This window comes from Carassius auratus, chromosome 27, assembly GCF_003368295.1.
Source record: "Carassius auratus strain Wakin chromosome 27, ASM336829v1, whole genome shotgun sequence".
Lineage (NCBI taxonomy): Eukaryota > Metazoa > Chordata > Actinopteri > Cypriniformes > Cyprinidae > Carassius > Carassius auratus.
In genome coordinates this window covers 1,431,093-1,458,481 of record NC_039269.1, presented here as the reverse complement: position 1 = coordinate 1,458,481, position 27,389 = coordinate 1,431,093, and the positions used below count along the sequence as shown (strand labels likewise).

Below are 27,389 nucleotides of genomic sequence, written 5' to 3'. Positions count from 1 at the left end.
ATCTTCGAATGCATTCAAATATTTGAACATCTGTGGCTAGACCATATTCGACCGCCCGACCGGATGTGATGTATTCTAATCAAAATTATCGGTGCGAGGTCAGAATTACCATGATATTCCTAGTACCTGCATATTTTGTGGCAATGAAGAGGAAACCCTAATACATTTATTTTATTCTTGTGAGTTTGTTCAGAAATTTTGGCTTGACTTGTATTCCCATTTAAACAAACCCCCTATCTTTGCACAATCTTTTAGCTTGAAAGATATTATCTGTTATTACTCTGAATCTGCCAACAAATCTAAAGAGTATATATTCAACTTTTTTATTTTGTTCGGCAAATTTTTCATCCATAAGTAAAAATTTATGGGCTCAATTCCTATTTTTTCACATTTCCTGATTGAGGTTGACTCACTGCTCAAATCTTTTTGTTTAACTAACAATAAAAAATGTGTCAGGTTTTTGGATTTATATGAAAAATGTATTTCTAATGACTGATTAAGCTTAGATAGCTTTCCTTCATTGGTTTAAAATGTATTTGTGTATTTATTTATTTTATTATTATTATAATATATATATATATTTTTTTTCTTTCTCTCTCTCTCTCTTGATTATAAGCTACAAACCCCTTTATTGTGTTTCATTTCTCCTCTTCTCCTCTATCTTCTTTATTTGTTAATGTTCTCCTGAAGGTGATTGTATATTTTCATCCAATTTCTTGAAAAAAAAAAAAAAAAAAAAACCTCTCAAAAAAAAAAAAAGGTCAGAATTACCAATATTTTGTACACTTTAACATTATTCTTTAAACACCATTTCTGTTCGAATGTGCTTTAGAAGAATTATGTCAGAAATTATTATTTTATAATTATTAAATCATTATTTACGTTGATAAGCCCCATGATAAAAGCTTCTATTTTTATTTTTGGGGCGTCATTTGAATTGTGACGATGCATTCATACATTCATTAAGATTATTAATTTTACCATGGTGAATATGGCGAGGTAATGGTCGCTGGACGATCAGTTTGAAAGTTCTGCGTGATTGCCATTAAATGCGACAATCGTGTCCGAATGTCGTGTGCAGTCGAAAGGCGGTTTAACAGAGCAAGGAAGTCTCGGCTGAATGTCCATGCAGGAGGTTGTTCTGTGTGAGAAAGGCAGAGATTGAAAAAATAATCAATAATCAAAGAAAAAAAAAAGGACTTAAATTATTTAACTTAGGCCAAACAGTTTTGCTAAACTGGCTGTAAATTATGATGTCATTAAGAAATGACAAATTTGGACGTGAAGAATTGGAGGCGTGACTAAAATATAATTGATTAGAGCGAAAGCCAATGGGCCAAGAGTGGACTCTCGGAAGTGGACGAATTTAGCCAATGACCTGGGTTCTGCAGAACGAGGGCGGGATGAGCGTAAACAGCTGATCGTTGAGTCGAGGAGGGCAGTGCGGATGGCGGAGACGACAACAATCAGGCATCATGCGATTTTTATCAAGTCTCCTCTGGGCAACTCTTTTGATCGAACAGGTAAGACATGATACAACATTAAAGAATCCGTTTTGTTTTTGGCGTGTTCCTCAACTGGTCTGTAACGTTACTCGGTTTGTTTTATTTGTAAAACATTTTTTTGCCGATGATTACTAGCTACATGCTATTTATGATTAGCTTGCGGTGGACTTCTGTAGGATGTGCTCGTGCATGTTTGGTGGCCGCGCGGCCGAGTCCTCTCGCGCTCCTGTTGATATGACACTGTACAGCAAAACAAAAACAAAACACTGATCAAACGAGCGAGAAACTGGATCACCATAAGTGATAAACCTTTATTTTATTTTGATCATTTATTTAGCATGCAGTGATACTGTAACGTTACACAGATAATGTCAGTAATTTTAACGGAAGAATAATTTAAACATAAGTAAATAATAATTTAAACATAAGTTGCGTTACTTTATACATTATCAGATTATGTTTATATTTAGTAAGTAGTATTAATTTTTGTGAAAAATAATGCAATACATTTCTTTCAAATTACTGCCGTTTTTCGGGATTCCCTGGGTGAACAAAATTTGTTTAGATTTTAATATTGTAATTTATCTTTTCACATTGGAGTATAATATTGCATTTTTATGTTGTTTGCTTCTTGTTTATTTAATTATTCTAGTGTCATGTTAACCACATGATGTGTTTGTGTGGGTGATAGTGAGCTGTTATTATGAGATATATTTGCATATGAACATGTAATGACACACACACACACACACACACAATAAACCTTACTTCAGTTATTGAATTATTCATTTAATAAATAGTGCAATATAATAAATATCAGTTGACACTTAAAAAACAACACAATTTCTGATGTGGTCCTTCAAGTTTAAATTAACTATTTAACTAAAAGCAGCTAGCAAATAAAAGTCAAACATTTGCATGCATTAGAAAACATAATTCACTTTATTCTATGAGGTTTTATGAGTTTGAGAAAACTCTGTGAAAGTTCATATCACCTATTTGCTACTGACATATATGTATTTCTCTCTCTATTCCAAGGTTTCCCTCTTTGAACCGCATCTTATGCACAAACCTGTTAACCAATGACCTAAGCTGCATCCGTTCTGATTCACAGGTTTTAGGTGAATATGGCATGGCACATTTCAGCGATGGGGGGAACAGTAAAGGCAAAGATTACTGCATATTCTTCAACTCTCAGTGGGCTCGACTACCTCAGGACCTCAGTAAAGCAGTTAGTAGCAATTTATACACACACACAAATAGAAATCTCGTACTGTTGGATATCAAATCAATTGCATAATTCCCAACAAACCCTGCTGTATCTGAAACTGAAGTTACAAATGAGTATCACAGAGCTGCCACTCATTCACCTATTATTGTTTTGCTCAGACACGGCTGCAGACGTATGATCTCACCACCTCTGTGCTGTGCTCCCCCTCTGATGTACCTGAGGGTGGCTTCCCAAACAGCATCCCAATGGTGATGAGAGGAAATTGCACTTTCTATGAAAAAGTCAGATTGGCCCAGATCAATGGTGCTAAAGGACTTCTGATCGTCAGCAAAGACAGACTGGTAACTCATCAGAACACCATTAACGGCACCATGAACACTGGTCAAAACATTTTCACATGAGTTGACTTGTTTGAAATGATTTACAGACTCCACCCTCAGGCAACAAGTCCCAGTATGAAGAGATCGGCATCCCAGTGGCCTTGCTAAGCTATAAAGACATGTTGGACATCAGTAAGGTAAGTTCAGAATGATTTATTCTATTGTAATTACTAAGGCAATGACAAAAAAAAGAAAATTCTGTCTTTAGACGTTTGGAGAGAAAAGGCAGGTGGCCATGTATGCGCCCAATGAACCGGTGGTGGACTACAACATGGTGCTTATCTTCCTGATGGCGGTGGGCACGGTGGCTGTCGGAGGATACTGGGCTGGCAGCAGGGACATTAAAAAGTATGAATTGTGCCCTTGAGGCACAGGTTACAAGATCAATTAGTGACAGCTAAGCTGACAGCCTGCAGATTTTATTCGACTAAACTCCCATCTTTGTGCTTTTAGACGTTACATGAAGCACAAGCGGGACGACGGTGCCGAAAAACAAGACGAGGAGACGGTTGACGTCACCCCCATCATGATTTGTGTGTTTGTGGTCATGTGTTGCTCTATGCTGGTGCTCTTGTATTTCTTCTATGATCAGCTGGGTAAATAAATGAATCCGTTATTACCGTCTTTCAGTAAGCTGTCTGTATTTTGGTTAATCCTCACCCTTTCTTTCACAGTGTACATGACTATCACAACATTCTGTCTGGCGTCTGCCGTCGGTCTGTACAGCTGTCTTTGGCCTTTTGTCCGAAGAATACCATTTGGGAAATGCAGGTTAGAGATGTGCATGAGAAAGACTTGATAGGATTGTTTCTGGCTTTTTTATTGAAGGAGATGCTTTGTGGTGTTTTGACAGGATACCTGAGAATAACCTGCCATACTGTCACAAGCGGCCACAGGTGCGCGCGCTGATCCTTTCAGCCTTCTGTATAGCAGTCAGTGTCACCTGGGGAGTTTTCCGCAACGAAGACCAGTAAGAGTAGAAGACTTTAGGTTTTGGCACTTTTAGCATTATAACAGTATATCTAATCAAAAATCGTGTCCGCTAGGTGGGCATGGATACTTCAGGATGCGCTAGGCATCGCGTTTTGTCTCTACATGCTGAAAACAATCAGGCTGCCCACTTTCAAGGTGAGTTTAAAATGCAGATGGATGCTGCCGGTTGCAAGCATGACATATTCAGGATGTGAAGATGATCCATTTCTTCTTGTTGTAGGCCTGCACTCTGCTGTTGGTCGTGCTGTTCGTGTATGACGTCTTTTTTGTTTTTATAACACCACTCTTAACTGAGGTATGAGTTTTTTTTTTTTTACTAAAACTAATGTTAAATAGAATTGGTATATATTTTTCTATGTTTTCTTGTGCAGAGTGGGGAAAGTATCATGGTAGAGGTGGCGGCTGGTCCCTCTGATTCCTCTACTCATGAAAAGGTAGGAAGGTGTTTTTTGAATATGCATGCATTTAAATATATATTTGTAATATATTTTTTTAGTTTAAAATTTGGCGTTTTTGTCTCAAATAGCTTCCCATGGTGCTGAAAGTGCCCAGGTTGAATTCTTCTCCTCTGGTGCTGTGTGACCGGCCCTTCTCTCTCCTGGGCTTTGGGGATATCTTGGTACCAGGTAATGTCAGTATTCCAGGATTCATGCACAGAAAATAGTGATATACCAAAATATATCAAAATTATTGTTCATTTAGCCGAAAATGAAGTTTGGGCAATTGAACGTGGCAAGCTTTCTTATGCAGACTTATTTGTCTGGCTCTGGTTTATCAAACTCGATAAATAAAAAGATGGTAGCACTTTATTTTACAGTCCTGTTCCTCATGTACATACTATGTACTTATTATAGTAATTACAATAACTATGTAATAACTAGGTACTAACCCTGAACCTACCCCTAAACCTACCCCATGTAGTTACCTTAAATTACCAGAACTTTCTTTGACAAATACACTGTAATTACACTATAAGTACATGTTAGTACACGTACTGTAAAATAAAGTGCAACCAAAAATTTGTATTAATGATTTCTGATTTCTTGGAATTGAGGCTTCACTGTCATTCTGGGTTTTTTGTCTTTCTTTCTTTTAGTCGTCTTGTACTTAATTTTTATAATGACGTTTTGTTTCCTCAGGTCTGCTGGTAGCATATTGTCACAGATTTGACATTCTCATGCAGACTTCTCGAATTTACTTTCTGGCCTGCACTATTGGTAAGACACTGACTACCTTTTAAATTCGGATATGTTGTATGGTTCTAGCTCTTATTCAGTTCTTTTAAGCATGTGAATCTGGTTTGTGTTGTTTTTTGTAGGCTATGGCATTGGTCTTCTCATCACATTTGTGGCTCTGGCTCTGATGCAGATGGGTCAGCCTGCCCTCTTATACCTGGTGCCTTGCACGCTCCTCACCAGCCTTGCGGTGGCACTGTGGCGCAAGGAGCTGCCTTTGTTCTGGACAGGAAGTGGATTTGTGGTGAATACCAGTTTGATATGAGTGCCTTCTGCAGTCGGAAAAGTTCTAGGGTTATGTACAGTTACTAGACTTACAGTTGAGTAAATTCACCCGCGTGGTTTTTGTTACGCTCTTATATTGCTCTCATTTTTACTGTGGATGTTTTCTTTTCTTTAAAGGAGGGGTTCGGTGTAAACTTTAGGAATAAAATGATCATTTTCAATATTTATAACTGTTCTTAACACATAATCTATATCTTCACAGGCATTTGTTTAAAATCTTGAAACCTTTACAACAATAGATGCCAGACTCTCAAGAGATTTTATAGTGATTTTGAAGGCTTTAGACAAATGCCTGTTTGACAGAACTTATCATATCCAAATATTTTTCTCTAAACCACAGTATGAGGTAGGGCTGCACGATTGTGACAAAAATCAGAATTGTTGATTATTCCCTTGAAATTGTAATTGCGATTTATTAATTACAATTATCACTATTTACATTAAATGACGTTAGACCATTGTTTGATGCAACTACATGCTGTTTTTTCTATGAAAATAAACAAGCTGAAAACACTCTTAACTGAAAAACTTTTAGTGCTTTTCTATAGTAATAAGCCTCAATGTCAATTATACATCAGATTGGTTTCTTCTTTAAATTATAAAAAAGTAAAAATATGAATGGTATTATAATTTTATACTAAAACTAAAACAATGGGAAAAACCTTAAGATAACATGTAGAAAAAAACATATCTTAAGCGTGCAGAATAACATAAGTGGACCATGAATAGTCGTTTTGAACGACTACGTAATTGTGGCATCCATAATTGTTAACGGGATTAGAAAATTGTGCAGCCCTAATGAGGAAATTATGTTCTACAGACTGATATACACAATTTAAATCCACCGTTTCACATCACGATGGGTTGATAAACACCAGAAGAGGGCTTATGCTTAATTTCCTCGGCTCTTTAGCTAACAGTGTTCAAGCTTTTGATCTAATAAAGGGTCTGGAGATTTCTTGGTCTTGAGTTAATCTATGGTGATTTCCTCTATGAGTAGAATCTGATCAGTGTAATCTTCGCTGAATGTTTGCTTCTTCACTAAGTTATACTGTAGATCCGAAGCCATTTTCTCATTCTCACTTCAAAAGTGATCCTAAAATTTTTCTTCTGCTTTAAATTGGATTGGTATTGCTGTTTATATATATATATATATATATATATATATATATATATATATATATATATATATATATATAGACACACACACACACTACCATTCAAAGGGGGTCCATTTTGGAATAAGTCACCAAGGCTGCATCAATTTGATTAAAAATACAATGTAACACAACTGTCTTCTATTTGAATATATTCTGAAAATGTTATCTGTTCCAGTGATGAATTTTTAGCAGCCATGACTCTATTCTTCAGTGTCACATGATCCTTCAGAAATGATCCTCAAATGCTAATTTGGTGCTCAGAAAGGATATTATATTATTATCAATCTTGAAATTGTTCAAAAAAATCACTGCTGCGTGATTTTGCGATGAATAGAAAGCAGATAAGCGTTGATTTGAAACAGAAATCTTTGTAATATTAGAAATGTCTTGATTACTATTATTTACGTCCTTGCTGAGTAAATGTATTTGTATTCAAATGAATAAAAGCATTTTTTTTTAAATCTTACTGACCTCAAATTTTTGAATAGTAGTGTGTATATAAAAACATCTAGAATTTAATGACATTTTTTAAAAATACAATTTAATTTCAAATTTAACTTCTCTTTCATCATATGCGTCTCATTTCATCCTCAGCCGCCTCCCATTGTCATGGAACAAATCAACTGTGCTCAAACCCCAGGACCGTCCACAGGTGAACCCCTGTCCAATCCCGAGCCGGCAGACTCTGAAACGACCAATCAGTGTGAGGACCCTCCTCCACCAGCACAAGAGCAAGTCCTGCATCTTACAGATGCATCTACTACATAAAGACAAAAGACTCAAAGGATGCTACTTTCTTTTTTTTTGTCAGTTATATATACCATATATGTAATAGACTTGAGCAGTATGAACATCTCAGTGCACTTGTTTTAAGCCTTTGAAACTGTACAGGCCTTTGAATCGAAGAAAGAGGAGACACAACAACATCTGCTGCGCTACTTCAGCCAACTTGCTTTAAGTTCACGTGTGATGGCATGAGCAGGGCACAGAATGGATCACTTTTATCTTCTTCACAAGGATCTCAACTCTATTATTATTAACTTATTATTTTTCTTCTCCCTCCTTGTTTTTTGTAAATTAGCATTGCCTCAGTTACTGAAACAAAGTGCTGCTAGACAGCTCACTGATAATATTTCTATTTGGCTTCCAGTTGATAATGAATTACTGACAGGTTTTGTCCTTGTCAATTCACATCCTTTAAAATACGGTGCTAATAAGTGTCGAATGAACCAAAGTTATTGAAATTATTCATTTCATCCTGAGTTTTGAGATACTAAGCTGTGGGTTGATAAGATTGTTAAATGTTTATATCACAATACACTGTATAAATAAGAGCAGTACTGTTATACACATCATTTAACAAAAACCTCCCTATTGGTTTGGGATGTGATTTCAGCTTTAGTTGTATTGACATATATCATATTCATATGCTCGTGGCTTATTGAAAGCATTGTATTTAGAAAGTGCTGTTTACTTGATGGAAGGGATGTTTGCAAACATTTTTAAAAGAAGTGCAGTTTTTAAGAACTGTAAACTATCGAGTCACAGTCCTTCTGTTTCATAGCAGGATTTTTGTATTCATAGTACTTTTTAAAGTTGTTTTTTGGTGTAAAGCACTGATATTATTTTCTCTGTACGATTGAACCGTTTTAAGTTACAGTACATCAGGTTTATTTAAGAAGTTTTTGTGGCACTGTTGTCTCATTGAGATCTCTTGGACTTGGCTACAGCGCGTTTTTTTTAATTTTTTATTGGGTGAACATGATCATGTGGAGTAACAAAGACACGTTGTAATCCAGATATTTTGTCCATTTATTAATACTCCTGATGTCTGGAGGTCGTGTGTCATAGATCTTCAGAGTCATGTATGCTGAAGCTCTCGATTAGAGATCAACATATGCTGTAAAAGTGTGATTTTGAAAAGAGTGCACGTATTAAAGGAATAATGCATTATGTTATGTGGACTACTGTTGTGTTTTAACGCGTGATCACTTGAGAAATACTTAGGACGTTTACTTGCAAAAATGCATTGTAAAATGATGTATGGTATCATGAGGTCTTTGCGTTTTCCTCCCACATTAAAAGGTAAGCGGTAAAGTAGTATAATTGTGGGTTATATGTTCTCAAATTATGAGTCATAGTGGTTGTGACCTGGAAATGATACTTCCTGGATTGTGGTTACAACATCAGAGTGCTTGATTCACGCTTTCATCTGGTTCACTGGACTCACTTCTAACTCCAGGCTATTGTTGAACTGTATGACCAAACAACAAATATTTATATTGTATGAACTATTGTGTGCAAAATGAGCCATACTGAAGTAGTCATAAGTGGCAGGTAGAGAGATGAATAAAAGAAATGGTACTTGTAAAGAGGTTGTTAAAGGGATAATTCACCCAAAAATGAAAATTTGATGTTTATCTGCTTACCTACGGGGCATCTAAGATGTAGGTGACTTTGTTTCTTCAGTAGGACACAAACTGAGATTTTTAGCTCTAACTGTTGCAGTCTGTCAGTCTTATAATGTAAGTGGATGGGAATCATGGCTAAGTTTAAAGGAACACTCCACCGTTTTTTGAAATAGGGCTTATTCACATTATTTCCTGCATTTAGATAGGTGGGCAAATGCATTTTTGTGTCAGTGCATGCATTGTTTTAGTTTGACTGGGTCGGCGTTAGCTTAGCTTAGCACAATGAATGGAATCCTTTGTTGCCAGCTAGCATGGCCTGAGTAAAAGTGATCAAAAAAATAAAAAAAACCCCACCTAATTACTTCTTGTGGCCTGCGTATTCACAACGAGTACAAATAGCGATCCAGATTAACACTAGGCGATTTCCTAGGCAGATATTGACTTGGGACTATATTATGGGGAAGCACAGAAGAAAGCACTGCTACTTCGGCGCAGAGATATCATGCAACACATGAAAACATCAACTCTGTGAATACAGGTATAATATGGGTCGATCTATACATGCGTCATGATTAAAATAATCACTTACTCTGTGGACAGCTGTCCATTTGGTCCATTCGGCGTGGGGCGTTTTTTCCAGTTCACTTTGTCACACCGGGAAAAAAAATCGAGTACTGCAGAATGGATCAGCGCCGTGAAATCCTCTAGATGTGACACAACTTCGGGCACGCTCATCTTGATCTGACGTGTTGAGCCTGGTCATCAATGGCAAAAACATGTCCCACTCTCTACAGCAAAGACACTCTATTTCCATCGGCATAGATTGGCATATTCCCCCACATTCACACCACCAGTTCATGTTGGCTCTCATCCTCACGTCCTCAGGCTGTTGAGCGATCGCAACTAATACACGCGCATATAAATTTCACTCGCGGCTGGCTTGACGGTGTTTTTCTGAAGTGCGGCTGGCTTGACCGCAGTCTTGACTGTCTGAGAAGTCACCCTCTTCGTCTCTCTCAAAATCAGCCACGTTCATCGCCATTCGTGTACTGTAAGGAAAATAGCCAGGCAGCTACTATACACGCCGGTATGTTGACGGAAGTCGTGGGATTTCATGTGTTGCGTGATATCTCTGCGCCGAAGTAGCAGTGCTTCGCCTAAGCAGCAGTGCTTCGCCTGTGCTTCCCCATAATATAGTCCCAAGCCAATATCTGCCTAGGAAATCGCCTAGTGTTAATCTGGATCGCTATTTGTACTCGTTGTGAATACGCAGGCCACAAGAAGTAATTAGGTGGGTTTTTTATTTTTTTGATCACTTTTACTCAGGCCATGCTAGCTGGCAACAAAGGATTCCATTCATTGTGCTAAGCTAAGCTAACGCTGACCCAGTCAAACTAAAACAATGCATGCACTGACACAAAAATGCATTTGCCCACCTATCTAAATGTGGGAAATAATGTGAATAAGCCCTATTTCAAAAAACGGTGGAGTGTTCCTTTAAGATGGCCATGTGCTGGTTCTAAGTAACTGGTTCCTGCTTAGGACAAGCACATGGCCAGTTTAAACCATGCTTCAAACCATACCGAACCAGCATATGCAGGTTTTTTCAGCATGGTTGTAGAACATTAATTAAAAAAAAAAGGCACAAACTTTACATTTTCAAAAGAACTGGGTCTAATACTCATGATGAACAGATGAAAAAGAACCTTTCTGTGGCAATCAACCGTCAGTAGCTTTCCCAGAAGAATGCAGCCGTTTTTTTTTTTTTTTTTTACACAGAACATTTTGGGAATTTCTCCATTTTATATGGCTGCGTTACAAAATATAATTTTTTATGATCCAAAAACATTTGAACATAGTAATTGGGGATAGCGGACTGCTGATTTGTATGTCGAGGGGGTGACGTGGTAATGTTGTAAACTCTTCCATATAGCGACCAAAAACACACAAAATGTAATTTGTCGCTCATACAGTATATTTAGACTATACTGTCTTCCATTGAGCTAACACGAATGGATCCCGTGAGAACCAGTTGATTTTGGCTTCAATGTGAAAAATGGGTGAAATGGAGTAAATGAGTAAATTATCACTTTTAGGCAAACTAGCCACCGTTTTTTGTGATTAATTACAAACAACGTGAAGTAAAACTGAGTATACATGTTTTGTTTATTTCTGTAACAGAGCAAATGACAAGCACTTAAAAGTGCATCAGTACTCCTTGAGAGAACCAAAGAAGCTGTATTTCTTCTTCAGTATTTACAATGTACATTTCTGCTGAAGATTGTTTTATTCCAAGAAAATACAGACTACGTATGAAATAGAAATAATGATCCAACAGAATTGTGCCACATGAAAGACAAAAAATAAAAAAAGATAAGCAGTGGTACCTTTGATATTTAGTAGCAATGAGAATGTATCCCCAACTAACAAAGAAAAACAAAGGTATTTCTTTTCTAAAATACTACAAAACATTTGGTCAAATATAACATTATCTTCCAGTTAAAGGAAACAAAACAATGTAAAAGATCCCACGATCTGTGCAGAAACTGGAGAAAAACTCCAAAAAGGAATTCACACTTTTACGCTTAAAACATCTTCCATACATTAAATAGGTCAAGACCGAGAAGCTCTTGATTACAGGACTCTTATAAGACTTTCCAGTGCAACACTTGTGGGCATCAAACATCCCTGAATTAAAACACAATAAATAACTAAAAACAGCATAAATTCTATAATGTGGACCTGAACTGGTTTTTGTACTGATATACTGAAACCGTCGGATGATAAGATCACAAATCTTTTAGGAAACAGACTTAAAGTAAAGAGGCCTAAATCTCAACTACTTCTGGCAGTGAATCCTCCAAAACAGTTTTCTCTGTGAATAAATGTTTTTTTCTTTCCCAATGAAATTTAAATCATCGTAAAAACAAACTACAACAACAAAACTTAATTGAAATCTGCGCGGTTCCAGTTTTTTTAAATGCACTTACATCAGTGCATGTCTTGTTAAAGTGATAATCACTGCAGATTGCATAGGGTTATTAAAAGTAAAATATGTCTTCTGCAGTTGCGTTGTCTTTGGTTTTACTGTGTCCTGGATGGGTACCGTGGGAATTTTGATTGTGGTTGTGTTTCTTGGTGCCGTTTCCTGAATGAGAGGATACGGAGCTGGATAACTTCTCTGGATGGTTAAACATATCTACAGAAACACAACAGAAATGGATTTACTAATACAGAAACTGCACTGCTTTGAAGTAATATGAAGAGATAAGAAAATGAAAGACAGAATAAATGATAATTCACCACCCCCAAAAAATCATACAGGTTTTAACTAAAATGAGGGTAAGCAAATGACTAAATTTAATTTCTAGGCATACTATGCCTTTAGTTAAACAAAGAGAAGGGAACTTTTTTTTTTAATCAGAAACACAGACTAATCCAAAGAAAGAAAGAAGCTTAACTTAAGCTGAGACACAGAATCAAGAAGTTTTACCTGGATGGAGCTGGTGGGGACTGTTGGATCTGATGCCTCTTAAACTGCCTCCTTCCTTCCCTGAAACTTTGATGGGAAGTAACTGAGACACCTCTATGCCAGCTAAAAGTGTGAAAAAAACTTTCAAGTTAAATTAAATTCACAGAAATCTTAATGATAGCTCTTTAAAACAACATCAGCTCACAGACTAATATAATGGAGTTAGTAAAACAATTCATACCTGCGCTCTTGGTGCGCTGGTGGGAGTTCCTGGGCTTGCTGTGCTTCTCCTTCACTTTAGGTTGGGCAGCCAGCTTGGTGGGGATCTTCTGTTGGACGGAGCTGGCTTTGTGGTGTTGGTTGGTGGTGCTAACGAGGTGGATGGGCACTTCGGGTTTAACAGGAAGGTTGGCGATGCTCTCCTTGCGTGGCGGTACCAGAGGCGGCCTCTCGTCGAAGTCGGGAGTAACCACATTCAATATGGGGTAAGGTGGAGATAGCTAGAAAGAAAGGCAAATTTATGCATGTACACGTATAAGGTACTTTAATAGTGATTTATACTATTTTATCTCTCATTATACCGGTATCTGTTCATTCTCCATGGGAAAGATTGCATTGTTTAGAACATTCTCATTCTTCTTATACTTCTTCTCCAGCTGTTCCAGCCTTTCTCTGTCCTTCTCCAGCTTCTCTCGGTCCTTCTCCACCTTTTCTCGATCCTTCTCCACTGAGCGCATCGAGTCTCTGAGGCGCTCCAGATCCTTCTGGTATTCAGATTTACACCTGGTTAGTTCCTGTTTATCCTCTGCCAGCTTTTTCTCCTGTTTGCTGCATTCCAGCTCTCTGTCTCTCAGCTCCATCTCCCTGACCTCCGCCTCCGCCTGCACCCGCGCTCTTTCCTGCTCCCATTGCACCTGCTCCTGTCGGTGCTGATTCTGGAGACGCTGGAAGTTGACCAGCTCCTCACGCTGCTTTTCCATGTTCCGTTGCTTTTCTTTCTCGAGGAGAGTATTTCCCCGGGGGCGGGACATCAGCTCCTCAATAGTGGTGCGCTGTACCTCTATGTGGCTCTCTAGCTGCTGGAAGACGGACTGAGGAGGGAAGGAAACAGATGAAGAAATCAAAGATTAATTTGTGCTGATCTGAATCTACACAGTTTCATGTTTTATTTCAAATCTATCATAGATAACAGATAATAAAAAAAATGGATAACTATGAGAGTGAAGCACAACATGAAATGCAGTTTGTATTACCTGAAGGCTGTAAAGCTTCTGAGACAATTTAGTTGCTGTGTCATAAAGCTGTGGAGATAAAAACAGGTTATGTTCAATTAAAGTTCAATGTGTTTGAAGTAAGTGATGTACACAATAGAATATTAGACACTGCAGTCACTTTTGTTAGTTTGTGCATGCTTTTTGTCATCATAAAGGTGCAAATGTGAACCGAACAGCATAAAAACAGAAAATAAATCTTGTAATCACACAAAACCGTTACATATCTGCTGCAAAAAAAAAAAAAAAAAACTTGTCCCGATCAAAACAAAACAAAATACATAAAACACACAGACAAAAAAAAAAATCCCAACACACACACACAAAAAAACAAAATATTTTCAAACGAACACAGAGTAATCAAATCTCACCTCTGCTTTAGGAAAGTATGAAGGACATGCACCACAGCTTCGTGGAATTATTTCTTTATCTGCCTAAAGGGTCAAAAGCAAGAACATATACTCTGGTTCAGAGTCTAGTACCACTGGCAAAAATAACAAGTATGATACTTTAGTGTCAGCTCACCGACAGCTCCAGGTTTTCATCAGGGTCCGAGCTGGCCCACTGACTTCTGTCTCTCTGTCTTTCCATTAAACTCCCAAAACCATCTGCAAACAAGTCCATTAGTCAATGGGAATGAATATGTAACTATTACACTAGCGTCACAAAAAAGTTGAAAACTTCTCTTACTTCCTGGCTGCATGCAGGCATCACTGTCAAAGCCTGTCACAGCATCTGGTCTCTTGGACAGTGGGACCAGATCCATCCCCTCACCAGAGGAAGGAGTTTGACCCTGCTCACATGTTATCAGCATGTTCTGCAAAATCTCCACTTAAGAAAGATTGAAAATAGATTACAATCAACCAAGCTTTAGTATTCAAAAACACCACATTAATATAATATATAGATAAGCAGATGTATGTGTGTGTGTGTGAAAAATATTATATAAGGTGTTAAAAAAAAGAGACACAATGGATCAGTGGATTTTTTTCACTAATACAGGAGGATGGTATTTAATGAGTTAACACCAAACAGGTAACAGCAATACAAACATTTTCAGTCAATTTTAGCAGTACAGTTTTATTAATACATACATTTTTGGTAACCGTTGCATAACAGTTATAATATTAATGCTTAAGATAATATGAAATAAAAATAATATAAAATTCAAGTAAACCAAGACTATACTATATCCTTCAGAGCTGTATATGTCAATATTGAATATAAACTAGGACTGGGCGATTAATAAAAAATAAATCGAAACCGAAATTCAGAACCTCTAACCGATGTAATTATCCCATATCGGTTATTTAGTTTTTTTAAACCTGTTAATACTTTCCCCTTAAAAACATACTACAGTGTTGGTGCTATACGGATGTTTATGACTGTTGCACTCGCATATTTTGCAGTGTCTCATGTGTTAAAAGAATTTAAACTTTTACAAACAGTGCCGCTCATCAATGTAAATTCCAAAACAGTGGATCAATCAGAAGACCCCGGAGGCGGGGCAAGTGTTGCTGGTGTTTGTTTATAGTAGCAGGTTTACATAAAACAAATGAGTAGGCATTTGGCCCAGTTTTTCTTTTTTAAACCATTCCTGAGTGCTGCATCTTGCGGTTTTAGACACAAAGACATTTTCTGTGTGAACGGCCAGTAAGAATCTAAAGTAAATACACACATAGGGTGACAGGACAAGATCACTGAGATGGTGCCATGATCTTTCTCTTAATCAGCAGACATCAGTTCTCTATTTGCATATATTCATTATTTAAAACATTTGTTTACAGGAGATGCAACTTATTATTTCTTACTTTGCATTATTTAAAATAGTAGCCAATTAATTTATAAGAGATACAAGCTATTTTCTACTTTTCGCATGACTATATTTAAAATGTATTTTGTTTGCAAGAGATGCTGCTTTTCTCTACTTTTGACGTGGCAATATTAATTTATTTTGTTTCCAGGAAACTTGTATGTGAAAAATGTAACTTTTTTCATTAGAGGTTATTATTTCAAGCAAGCTTAGATTTCAGTTGTTTGAAATATTTTAAAAAAAACTATGTCGCACAGCACTAATATAATAACAATTTCCCTTTTCTACTGATCAGTGGAAGTCTCACCATCTTTTACAGCTCCAGCGAGGAGTTGTTCTCCCTGCAGGGGCTCTGCTACGATCCCATGCAGCAGATGGCGCTCACTCGGTGCGATGTCGGTGACACCTGTCCCATAGACCATGAAGCTGGAGAATAAACTCTGCTTCTCTATGAGGAGCTGCTCTATCAAGGCATCACACATACAAAGCTCCTCTACTCAGCAGACACCATTCAAAAAAGAAAGGACAAATGTTAAATGTGACAACAGCTCATTGTATAGCAGAGAAAGGAAGACTATAATCATAGATAAAGAAATATGCATGTTACTTTGAAAGTTCCAGATCCTCTCAGGCAGTTCTTCTGGCTCCTCTTTCTCCTCTTCAGGACATCTGAAACAAATCCAAAAAACTGGTGTTAGAAATAATCACAGAAAAATGATGAAATATTACCCACATTTCATTAATCTAAACAATTTGTACTGTGTATTTTTATTATGCGTATATATATATATATATATATATATATATATATATATATATATATATATATATATATATATATATATATATATATATATATATAAATACAAATATATTTTTTTAAATATATACATGCATTTATGTTAATATATTAAATATTATAAAACATAGAAATCATATGAACAGAAATATACATGTAAATATTTTAAAAATATATATTGTATGAGTGTGTATTTCTACAGTATATACACGAATATACACAGCAGAGACATATATATTATGTAAACAACAAATAAACTTATTTTGGATGCGATTAATCAATTGACAGAACTAATACGATTTATAAGAAATACATGATTTCTATTTCAAAAAGAAATGCTTTTGAACATTCGATTCATCAAAGAAACCTAAACCAAAAAAAACTGACCACGATTTCCACAAAAATATTAAGTAGGACAACGGTTTCAAACATTGATAAGAAATAATAACATTTTGGAATATCACACTTTTTACTGTATTTTTTATCAAATAAAGGTGGTGCAAATCAGAGACTTCAAAACAAACGTTACCATCTTAACCAAATTGCAGAACTTTAGTTTATATATATATATAAAAAAAAAATTGTATGAAATGCACCGTTCCACAGCCTTCCAGATTTGGTCTCTCCAGGTTTTGCGCTCCTCCCCGGAGGAAGTGTGAAACTCATACATTCCTGGATTGTCCGAGGAGGCAGAGATCAGAAACAAGGCCTTCTCATCGTGAGCCACTTCACGCACGATAAGCTTCAGCAGTGAGATCACCGCAGGCTTGCCATCCTATAGGAGCACATTAGACAGCAGACATTTAATGAGAATGATAACAATAAACTAGAAATAAATGACATGCCAAATGATTACATTCTGCTCACCAAAGAGGCAAAGGTAAGTCGCTGATCTTTCTCCAGTAACAGCAGCACAACATCCGACAACAGCAAGACAAGGACATCTAAAAGCATTGAAGAGAAATACTGAAATGTCAGTCAGCTATCAAATTAGTAAAATTACAGGGTCCGGCTGCAGCAGCTGGATGTACACCCGGTTGAAGTACAGTGAAGTGACATACAGCCAAGTATGGTGACCCATACTCGGAATTCGTGCTCTGCTTTTAACCCATCCAAAGTACACACACACAGCTGTGAACACACACACACCCGGAGCAGTGGGCAGCCATTAATGCTGCCGCACCTTGGAAGCAGTTGGTGGTTCGCTGGCTTGCTCAAGGGCACCTAAGTCGTGGTATTGAGGGTGTGGAGAGCACTGTACATGCCCTCCCCCCACTTACAATTCATGCCGGCCCGAGACTCAAACTCAAACACTTGGATTGTGAGTCTGACTCTCTAGCCATTAGGCCACGACTTCCCACTTCTTTGTAAGACTTGGCTGGATGTAAAATACACGTTGTAAGTTGTGCAAAGAATTTATACCCGTTGCACCATCTTGGCGTGGTGATATAGAGAGAAGCATTGTATTTTACTTAACCTGCCGCTTCCTTTTTAATGTTTGTTTGAAGAAATCTATCATGGGAATGTGCAGGGAAGGAAAAATGTGGACTTATTAAAAAATGTTTACTTAATGAAATCATGGCGTGGTGACTCACTTGTTATGATGTCTTGAGCAATTTAGTTTTATATTAGTAGTTTATAGCCATTGCAGCATGAATGTACTCTCAGCTATCACTGCGGAAAAATGCATCAGCATGGACACGCAAAGTCTACGGCAGGTGTACTTGTGCCTGATCGTAGTTTAAGTTGGTACAACAGGTGTAAATATTTATCGTAAAGCTGGAGCTTACAGCCAGCTTTTGTTACATCTAGCTGGTGCAACCGGTCCCAGAAAATTACAGGAAAAACAAAGCATGTGGTCCAAAGCATAAGTATACAAGTAGATGGGAAACGAGATGATGAAAATTCTAAATAAACAATTGTTTTTTTTATCATTTTCTATTAAGTACAATGGTACAATGATCACCTTTGCTTTTGTTAGACGTTAGCCTCCAGTTGAGAACGCCCTCATGAAGCAGCCTCCTCTCGCCCTGCAGCATGTCTTCTCTGCGGAACACTCTCCCATGGGTCGTCTTGACCTGGGATTTGGGCTCCAGCTTACTGCTCAAGTCCCTAAGTCGTGCCGCTTTCTCAAACTCATCAACATGGGTATTTACATTTGAGATTGTTTCTTTCAGCAGTACCAGACCGTGTACCAAGTTCCTATGCTCCTCTGAGTCAACTGTCAAAAGGAAGCAAATCATACAAACTCAATGAAGGGGTCTTATGGATATGCTTTTTTTTTAAAAGGGGGGTGAAATGCTATTTCATGCATACGGAGTTTTTTACACTGTTAAAGTTTCAAAAATTAAGTTGTACGTTTGAAGGAATATTTTTGTTCCCAAAATACTCCTTCCGGTTTGTCACAAGTTTCGGAAAGTTTTTTTCGAGTATGGCTCTGTGTGACGTTAGATGGAGTGGAATTTCCTTATATGGGTCCTGAGGGCACTTCTGCCGGAAGAGCGCGCACTCCCGTATAGCGAGGCTGAGCAGCACAGACATTTCATTGATCAGAGGGATTCAATGATCAGAGCGAGAGCGTCGCTTAAAGTCACAAAAGAAGTGTGTTTTTGGTTCCCAGGGCAAGACAACCTTGCACAGATTACCAAAAAAAAACAGCATTAAGGGACCAGTGGATGGAGTTTATTTTTACAGAGCATCTACGGAGTTGTGCAAGTGTTTTTGTTTGTTCCCTGCATTTCGAAGATGCTTGTTCACAAGGCCCAGTTTGACGACAGATTTGCGTATCGTTTACTTCTTAAGGAAGATGCAATCCCAAGGAAAAAGGGTCACAATCGTGTGTTGGAACCGCAGGCGATGAGTAAAACTGCTTCAAATATCTCTGCCTCCTTGTTAGTGCGTCCGCCTCCCATGCCGGAGACCCGGGTTCGAGCCCCGCTCGGAGCGAGTCGTTGCTGCTGCTCCTCTCGTTCAGTTTCAGCCTCTGGATCTGATTCTGAATCATAAATAAACGGCTGAATCTGACTGTAAGCCATGGTTTGTTTTGGATGATGGGTTTTCCCTCACGGTAATGTCACAGCTTCCACATGCTCTCAACGCAAAAGCCTACTGGCGCTCGTGATTCTTTAGCTCCTCCCACACGTCACGCCTCCAGCTGGTCGTGTTTTTCCGGGAAAAATCGGTACAGACTATCTTTCTCTTATGAATATAATAAAACTAAAGACTTTTTGGATTTATGAAGGATGCAGTACTACTCTATATGTACTCAAAATTAACAGGTTATTGAGTGAAAACGAGCATTTCACCCCCCCTTTAACACTATCAGCATTGAAAATAATAATATACATAATTATCACAATATTTAATAACATTTAAAAAAATATTTGTTTTAAAGAACAAAATTCTCTATATGAAGTTACATCTACAAAAAAAAAACAAAAAAAACCTTACCTTCAGTGTATTTAATTACACGTTCAAATAAAACTGGATACTTTGTGATGCGCTGTGTTATAAGAAGAATTATCTCTGGTATTCCTAATCTCCGCACGATAGACAGCTGACAAATTTTCTGAGAACAGAAAATGCTGTTATCAGAAAGTGAAATAATTTTTTTTTTAATAAAAGAACATTATGAAATTATTACAGGAAATCCTTTTAAAACTTGACAACAAAAGTTCAGGTCTTACTCGTATAAAACTCTGGAATTTCTTGCTGTTTTGCATTAAGTCTTTGAAGAAGTTGACTGCATCGGTGTGGTGACTGCAGAACACTCCATAGCAGTATTGCAGTCTGTCTCTTATTTCACCTGAAAACTTCACACACAATCATACATGCAGATCAGACCAGACAGCAGTACCATTGCTAAAATCAAAAGATATTTATAATACCAAAAGTCAAGAAATATTAAGGTTATTTACAAATGTAAACATTTCAAATCAGTTAAGACAGCTATGAACACTGCTTAATTTATACATACATTACAGTTTGAACATTTTTTCCAATTAAGTTTCCAAAAAACCTTTTAGTAAAATGCTTGAATACTTTGTTATATAATTCAATGGCATTAACAGATTAAGTGTAGCTTGAGTATCAAAATACTCGTTGGGTAACCTTATTTAATGTTGAAACAATAATTCCATTAATTTCAAGAAGCACCTGATGCTTAGCTCAGCTCTGGGGAATGTGGACCCAAAGATCATATGAAGGACAGTGGATATAACTGACAGTTTGGTGATCCAATTGGGTGATTATTATATAATATAATAAAAATACCTGTGCAATGAAAATGTCTCCAATACTGTGGATGCAGTAATTCTGGGTGCTGCCTGGCTCTAAAGAATCGATCCTCCGCTGTTTAAGGCGGTTGAGGAAAAGCTGGTGCAGTTGCAGCAAGTTATCCACCTGTGGAAACAGTCTCTCCAGCTGCATATCATCCATTTGCAGGGTCTCGCGTAGTTCCCGCACATATACACCCAAAACCAGCTTTAGTGTCCGCACATGGTTTATTTCTGTCTGAATCAGCTCTGTTATAATAATAATAATAACAATCACACACTGCTCAAGCGATAAACTTTTATAAGAAAATGTAAAAAATTAAAAAGAAAACGTAATGAAAGTCCATACCATGTATTACGTCTTGTCTTTTAATGTTGTCTTTGGAATACTCTTTTAAATATTGCTGGTCAACAGCTAAACTCCAGGTGGGAGCCTCAAAGTCCCGAGCATCTGCTTCTAGATCTTCACGTAGTGCATTATAACGCCCATCTGTGTAGAAGAGGAGTAGATATACACTTACCTTAAAATCAACAAACAAAACCTGTACACATTACTTTTAAATCGCATAGCTACAGAAACAAAAAGGTCAAATATCCAACCATCAATATTGATGGTGTCAGCAGTGTATGGGACGTTTGAATCTTCTAGCAAAGGCTTGAACCTCACAGAATCGATTTCTTCCATCTCTTGTTCTGAAAAACAAAAAGAAGACTATAAAAATGAGCAAGATTTTTTTTTTTAAAATAAACCAGCAAACAATACTTAAAGGTGAAGCATCTAATTTCTGTGCAACCAAACAGAATCATAAGAATAAAATCTAATATGTCATTAAATAATTCTAATATGCCATTTTTGGTAGCCAAAATCATTTTTATTATTATTATTATTATTATTATAAATGTTGAGAACAGTTGTACTGCTTTATTTTTTGTGGGTCCAGCAATGCATTTTTTATGATTCTTTGATGGATTTAAAGTTCAAAAGAATAGCACTTATTTAAATACAAAATCTGTAACATTATGTTGTGTGTATGTATTTACTGTAAATTCTGGATCAGTTGAGTGTTTCCTTGCTGAATAAAAAATATTTTCTTTACACAAAACAAACAAAAAACTTAATGACCCTAAACTTTTAAATGGTGTAAACATCAGTTGAGCTTTCTGCAGTAGCTGCTTCATGAAAACAAAAATCATTTTGCTACCATTACTACATTTTCTACCCAGAATGCCAGAGCACTGACCTGTGGCTGGGATGATAACTGGAGATGGTTAGGATCTGGAGGACGCGGGTTTATCTGTGCTGTAAGAGGGTCATGCCTGGTATGTCATGGAGCAGATACAGCCAAACACAGGATGAATAATCTCTTCCTGTGGAAGGAAAAAAAAAAAATTTCACTTTGGATCTGCCACTTAAAAAACATTTTGGATCAAACACATATTTAGACGCAATAACATAAGTTCAATCTATATTAAAAATTTTAGACCTAAATAACAGCACTATACCACACATTTTGCTTTTAAATCTATGATGGCCTTAATGGTTTTATGTGACTATGACTGTGCAGGTGAAGGTGACAGAACCATGTTTGACATGAACACACTTCTGGTGAACATAGATGATATGATCTGCTTTAGTTTGTATCCAGCGCCCACACACACACACACACACACACAAACTGATCAAGCGAATGCATGAACATTATACGACAAACTGACAATGTAATTAAATGTATACGTTGAATCAATGCAACATTTGCCATTTTCAAATAAAAGTGTCTCCCAAAAACAAATGCAATGCATCAATAGTGTGCTAGTAGACACAGGCAAGCAAAAATAAATAGATGGGTGGTGGGACACTAGTCCTAGCCTGCACTAGTCTGGTTTCATTCTTGGAAATTAGGATACTGAAACAAATCTGCTTCTCTGAAACAGAAAACTGGTTTTGTTTGTCAGCTTGCTAAACTCTCGTCAGACAAGGTTAAAGAGCAGAAGGCATATGACTTTGCAGAAAACAGGCTAGATTTTTTTTCCCCTTTTTCATGGATATTTATTTTTGGACTGTGGTTTTCTTTTCTCCTATTGACAAATTCAGAGGGCAATAAACTTCTAATAAAAATGCAGATTTGCACAGATAGTCCTAAACAGTAATAGCTGCCTTATCTGAGATATATAATGTTTCTTACAGTTTCCAGTATAAAACTGAAGTACACAAATCGACCAACCAAATTTACACAGGTAGATTATTATATAATTGTTTTACACTACAAAAGTTTGGAGCCAGCCAGTAATTAATACTTTTATTTACCAAGGACACATCTGCCACTTTTAAACAATTTCAAATAAATGCTGTCCTTTTGAACTTTCCTTTTATCAGTCAGTTCTGAAAAATGTATCACTGTTTTCTCATAAATATAACACAGAACAACGGTTTTAAACACTGATAAGAAACTCTAGATATTCTATAATATTTCACGCTAGACAACACCTACAAGTAAACACTGTATTTTTAGTTACTTTGACAGATCAACAGTTTTTTCAGCATTTTAATCACCTTTAAGAACTTTTGCAGTCCACCTCAGAAATAGAACTTCAAATCTTAAAAAATCCATGTAGTTTCTTACTCAAAACAAGGTTATAAAGTGGCAAGTATAACTATAAAAGAATTAGAAAAAAGCTGTTGGCAGTAGTTTTCAATGAGGTATTGGTTCACACCCAAAAGCTTTGATTCAGAGAATAGCCAAGCAAAAACATGTATAAACACAAGACAATTCACAGAAACACGTTGACAAATGTACAGCACACTATTTATACACCAAAGGGTGTGTCCTAACAAAACACTAAGGATGAATCAATACTGTCTGACACATCGAGGCAAGGACACAGTAAGGAGTTTCAGATCCAAACAACACTTGACCCCACTGACTTGAACTGAATGAAAAAAAAAGAGAGACTGAGACATTCCTCAAATATCTTCTTTGGTGTCACAAACAAGAATGCAAGTCATACAATTTTGGAACAACATGAGGGAGAGTAAATCATATGAGAGTTTACAATTTTATGTGAACTGCCCTATAACTGTAGTTGTCAACAACAACAACTTATAATTAACGTATTTAAAATGCCTACAGTTGAAAGCACTCGGCTCTATCTTCAAGAAAGTTATGTTACACCTTGTGAACACACTAGCAAGGCTTAATAGCGCTCAAACAATGTGCACACTGCTATTCATACAGTACACTCATTCATAAAAACTAGCATATGTAAATAGTTTGAAGGCTAAACCAGAAGAGCAAACCTGCCCATAAACACCTGACTTGTGCTCCATTATATAGAAGAGGATACTGACTAGGATGCACATTTCCTACTCAAATCCAGCTACACCCTGATGAATTTCAGTTAAAGGCACTGACTTGCCATTTCAAATTGCTGGGAGACCAAGAAGTATCACTGCATGGACGGAGGCACAATTAAATAACACTCAGACCTCCCCTTAGTGGTTATGAACTGCTGTTTTCTCCAGATGGTTTCATTAAATTATACCGTTCACACTGAATGACAACTTGTGCTGCAGGCTGCACCTCCCTCGAATTATCTGCTGGATGAAGATGAGTATAGCCAATCAAAATGCAGCTAAGGTTTACGCTTATCAGTCAAACGAGAAAAGCAGGCTGCCCCAGTCTGGGTAGAACAACGAACGCCCTCCTTCCTTTACACAGAGTTTAAGACACATGAAATTTGACTCTTCCACCATCTTTGTTTTTCTTATAAACTAAAAACCCCCATTCTGAACTGTAACACTACATCATGGGAGGGCATTGGTTAGACTACATTAATATGAACTGGGTTTGCGCAGGTGTGATCAGGGGATGCAGCAGCTGCAAAATGTGAGTTTTGTTTACTCATGCTGTAACTGATATAAAACTTCTGTTACTGTGTGGAAAATGCCTGGCTTGCAATCCGCTTCTGACCATGAAGCCAACCTCCCCCCTCACACATCAACAGGCCAGATAAAATACAGAAAGCCTCCCTGTTTCTCACAAAAAAACAGATAAGCTAAAGATTACCCATAACCTTTAAAGACGATGACCTTTAATGCTAGTCTAAGACAAGGTTTTGTGAGATTCCTGCTGAATGTGGTGAGCTCTTGATCAGAGTAAAGGGACTGACTTTATTAGAGGAATAACAGATGAATAAAGAGGTAGCAGAAAGTTGCAAATGATACAAGTATATAAGTTTCATATAAGCATAATTGAAAGTTGAAGGCTTATTTCATGCTGATTCCTTTAAACTAACAAATCAACGACTTAATTTCTAATTTATTCCTTTTACTTGTCAATTAGATATCAGTCTGTAATTCAATGATGGTTAATATTTTATAGTCACAAGCACCTAATCATATATATATATATATATATATGTATACACACATACACACACACCTTTGTAACTTGAAATAGAATAAAACATAAAAAGAAATTAATGAAACAAATATTACATTATCATTCATTTAGCAGAAATAAAAATAACAATCCATAAAATTACTCAAAAGTAACAAAAAAATAAAATATAGTTTTTATTATATTAATAAAACCATAATGGCATCTTAATAATACTAATATAACACTGATCAGTGTTTATAGTTCATTAAAATGTCCCTATAAAGTTACTATAAAAAACTGCAATACAATACACTTAAAGAGGTACCCATGTCTATTTTTCACTACTAGGAAAACCTAGAACCTATTTTTGTAACTACTTGAATAGTTACAAGCAGCTAAAGAAAAATAGCTAGTATTTAAGTTTACAAATAACTTTAATAGGTAGAATGAACAACTACATGCAAATCAGAAGCTGACATCTGAACCACAGTGTCCTAGGGGAAAAAGCTACAGTAAACAATGGAACAGTTGTTACCTGAGACAATGCAGACAATTAGAAAAAAAAAATTACTATAAAGTAGTGTCTATTTGAACAGATAGTAACTATTGCTTTCTAAGGTATTACTGGAATAAATACTAGTTTCTAAAGTATGAAAGGTTACAAGTGAAACTGAATTACAACAAAAGAAAAAAAAAAGAAAAGTTTTAGTCACTGTTTGATTAAAATAAGTATCTAAAACAAGGGAAACCAAGTTAAGCCTAGTCATTTTACAAATACAAAAGAAAGGACCACGAACCAACCAAAAGCTCAGTACTTCTACAGAACTGACACTGGTGAAACACTGGTGAAACTAGTGTCAGGAATGACTTAATCATTAATCAGAGACAGAATGCGAGGAACGTAATGGTCGCAAGATAAACCATGCGGTCTTCATCACAGCTGAGTGTAAACACAGCCATCAAACCGATCTGAAAACATGTAACTTCACTTCACTGACCGCATCTAGTCGCCACTATAAACATGCCATGTTCCGATTATAACACAAAGCCGTGTTTGTGCTTCTTTCAGAATTAAAGAGGCATCATTATTAATCCTTAAGTAAAATCACAGAAACTTTTCCTGCTAACAGTTAACGTTACTGATCTCACACGTCACACTCGTCTGAGGTGCACCGCAATTAAAGATAGGCCACAAAAAAATAAGCACTTAAAAGACGTCTTGTATCTCTAAAACAAAACTAAAAAGATTGTTTAGTAACAAACAATCGGAACCTATAAACCACAACGTCAATTAAAGAACGCGAGGCCTCCTCGAAGACAAAACTTTAAACACAGAGACTCGCACAAAGTTTAGCCACAAAAGTTCCTACTCACCATTTTTTTAAAAGAACAATCACATAATTTCAGCTTCAAATCGTTTATTCCTTATTCTACCCTCGTCTCCTTTTTACAGGACAGTTTCTTTTCTTTAAGCATCCGCCAAACTTCTCACAACAAGTGCAGCGCGCGCACACACACACGGGAACGATCCTCTCCTCCTCACGCACACTCCCGCGCGCGCACGCACGCTAACTTCGAGGCATGCCGGGAACAGAAGTCGAGGGGTTTGTGTTTTGTTTTTGTGATTTTAGTGGGCTAATTTTAATTTTAAATATGTCTGTATCATAATAGTGCAGATAAAAAGAACACCCCTTATTTTCCTCACTTCATAAATGAACGGACAATTTTTGCGTCATCTCTCTGTACACTTTCGAGCAATAAGGCTAATTTTAACAATTTTAGTGACTCATAGTATCTTAAAACCCCTTCTGCTATTTTTGTAAATGCATTATTATTATTATTTTATCTTTTAAATTGAATATATTTCATTTTGATTTCTAATTTAATTTAACCACTGCCATACAATGTATATAACTTATAGTTGTGTCTGCCTATTGTTTTTGCAACTGTGTATTTTGATATTCCTTATTTTTGTTCACTTAAATAACTACTACAACAAGGTTTTGCCAGCGTTTTCAAGATTGGGAGAAAGGGTGAGAAAATAGACAGAAATAGAAATATACCAAATAAGACTGTAAACAAATATAGCTGAAACACAGAAGATAACTAACATAATACACAGTTTTTTTGTGCGCCGATTACTCTCAGTTTTGGCAAGTGTAGTCTAGCCAGTGTAATATT

At 36.8% G+C, this 27,389-nt stretch overlaps 2 protein-coding genes across 3 annotated transcripts; one reads left to right on the top strand and one right to left on the bottom strand.

The window, feature by feature from the left end:
- The first annotated feature begins 1,379 nt into the window (after window positions 1-1,379).
- Window positions 1,380-8,747, top strand: sppl2 (signal peptide peptidase-like 2). 2 transcript variants are annotated; one of them, XR_003275949.1, is made up of 15 exons: window positions 1,380-1,523; window positions 2,620-2,736; window positions 2,895-3,077; window positions 3,164-3,253; window positions 3,325-3,464; window positions 3,570-3,712; window positions 3,791-3,887; window positions 3,970-4,086; window positions 4,163-4,244; window positions 4,330-4,404; window positions 4,481-4,543; window positions 4,636-4,735; window positions 5,249-5,326; window positions 5,428-5,663; window positions 7,384-7,522. XR_003275949.1 is itself a non-coding variant. In XM_026205128.1 (15 exons), the coding sequence occupies exons 1-15, from the start codon at window positions 1,476-1,478 to the stop codon at window positions 7,555-7,557; spliced, it is 1,668 nt and encodes a 555-aa protein (XP_026060913.1). In that variant the 5' UTR covers window positions 1,380-1,475; the 3' UTR covers window positions 7,558-8,747. The 2 variants fall into 2 exon arrangements, 1 of the variants encoding a protein (XP_026060913.1); XM_026205128.1 differs by having other exon boundaries at window positions 5,428-5,588; window positions 7,384-8,747.
- Window positions 8,748-11,347: 2,600 nt separating this feature from the next.
- On the bottom strand, window positions 11,348-26,786 carry arhgef18a (rho/rac guanine nucleotide exchange factor (GEF) 18a). Its single transcript, XM_026205127.1, has 20 exons — window positions 26,583-26,786; window positions 22,071-22,197; window positions 21,430-21,522; window positions 21,179-21,319; window positions 20,828-21,078; window positions 20,242-20,367; window positions 20,006-20,123; window positions 18,522-18,776; window positions 17,423-17,499; window positions 17,152-17,330; window positions 16,364-16,425; window positions 16,064-16,249; window positions 14,634-14,774; window positions 14,469-14,551; window positions 14,315-14,377; window positions 13,926-13,973; window positions 13,254-13,763; window positions 12,914-13,172; window positions 12,694-12,795; window positions 11,348-12,399 (listed from the first exon to the last, which is right to left on the bottom strand). The coding sequence occupies exons 3-20, from the start codon at window positions 21,512-21,514 to the stop codon at window positions 12,242-12,244; spliced, it is 2,844 nt and encodes a 947-aa protein (XP_026060912.1). The 5' UTR covers window positions 21,515-21,522; window positions 22,071-22,197; window positions 26,583-26,786; the 3' UTR covers window positions 11,348-12,241.
- Window positions 26,787-27,389: the final 603 nt, after the last annotated feature.

Coding starts and splice junctions, on each gene's coding strand:
- sppl2 (XM_026205128.1), top strand. CDS start 1,476: ATGCGATTTTTATCAAGTCTCCTCTGGGCAACTCTTTTGATCGAACAG. Junction 4,736..5,248: donor TGGGGATATCTTGGTACCAG/GTAATGTCAGTA, acceptor TTGTTTCCTCAG/GTCTGCTGGTAGCATATTGT. Junction 5,327..5,427: donor CTTTCTGGCCTGCACTATTG/GTAAGACACTGA, acceptor TGTTTTTTGTAG/GCTATGGCATTGGTCTTCTC.
- arhgef18a (XM_026205127.1), bottom strand. CDS start 21,514: ATGGAAGAAATCGATTCTGTGAGGTTCAAGCCTTTGCTAGAAGATTCA. Junction 20,124..20,241: donor AATTCCAGAGTTTTATACGA/GTAAGACCTGAA, acceptor TTCTGTTCTCAG/AAAATTTGTCAGCTGTCTAT. Junction 14,552..14,633: donor TGCCTGCATGCAGCCAGGAA/GTAAGAGAAGTT, acceptor ACTTGTTTGCAG/ATGGTTTTGGGAGTTTAATG.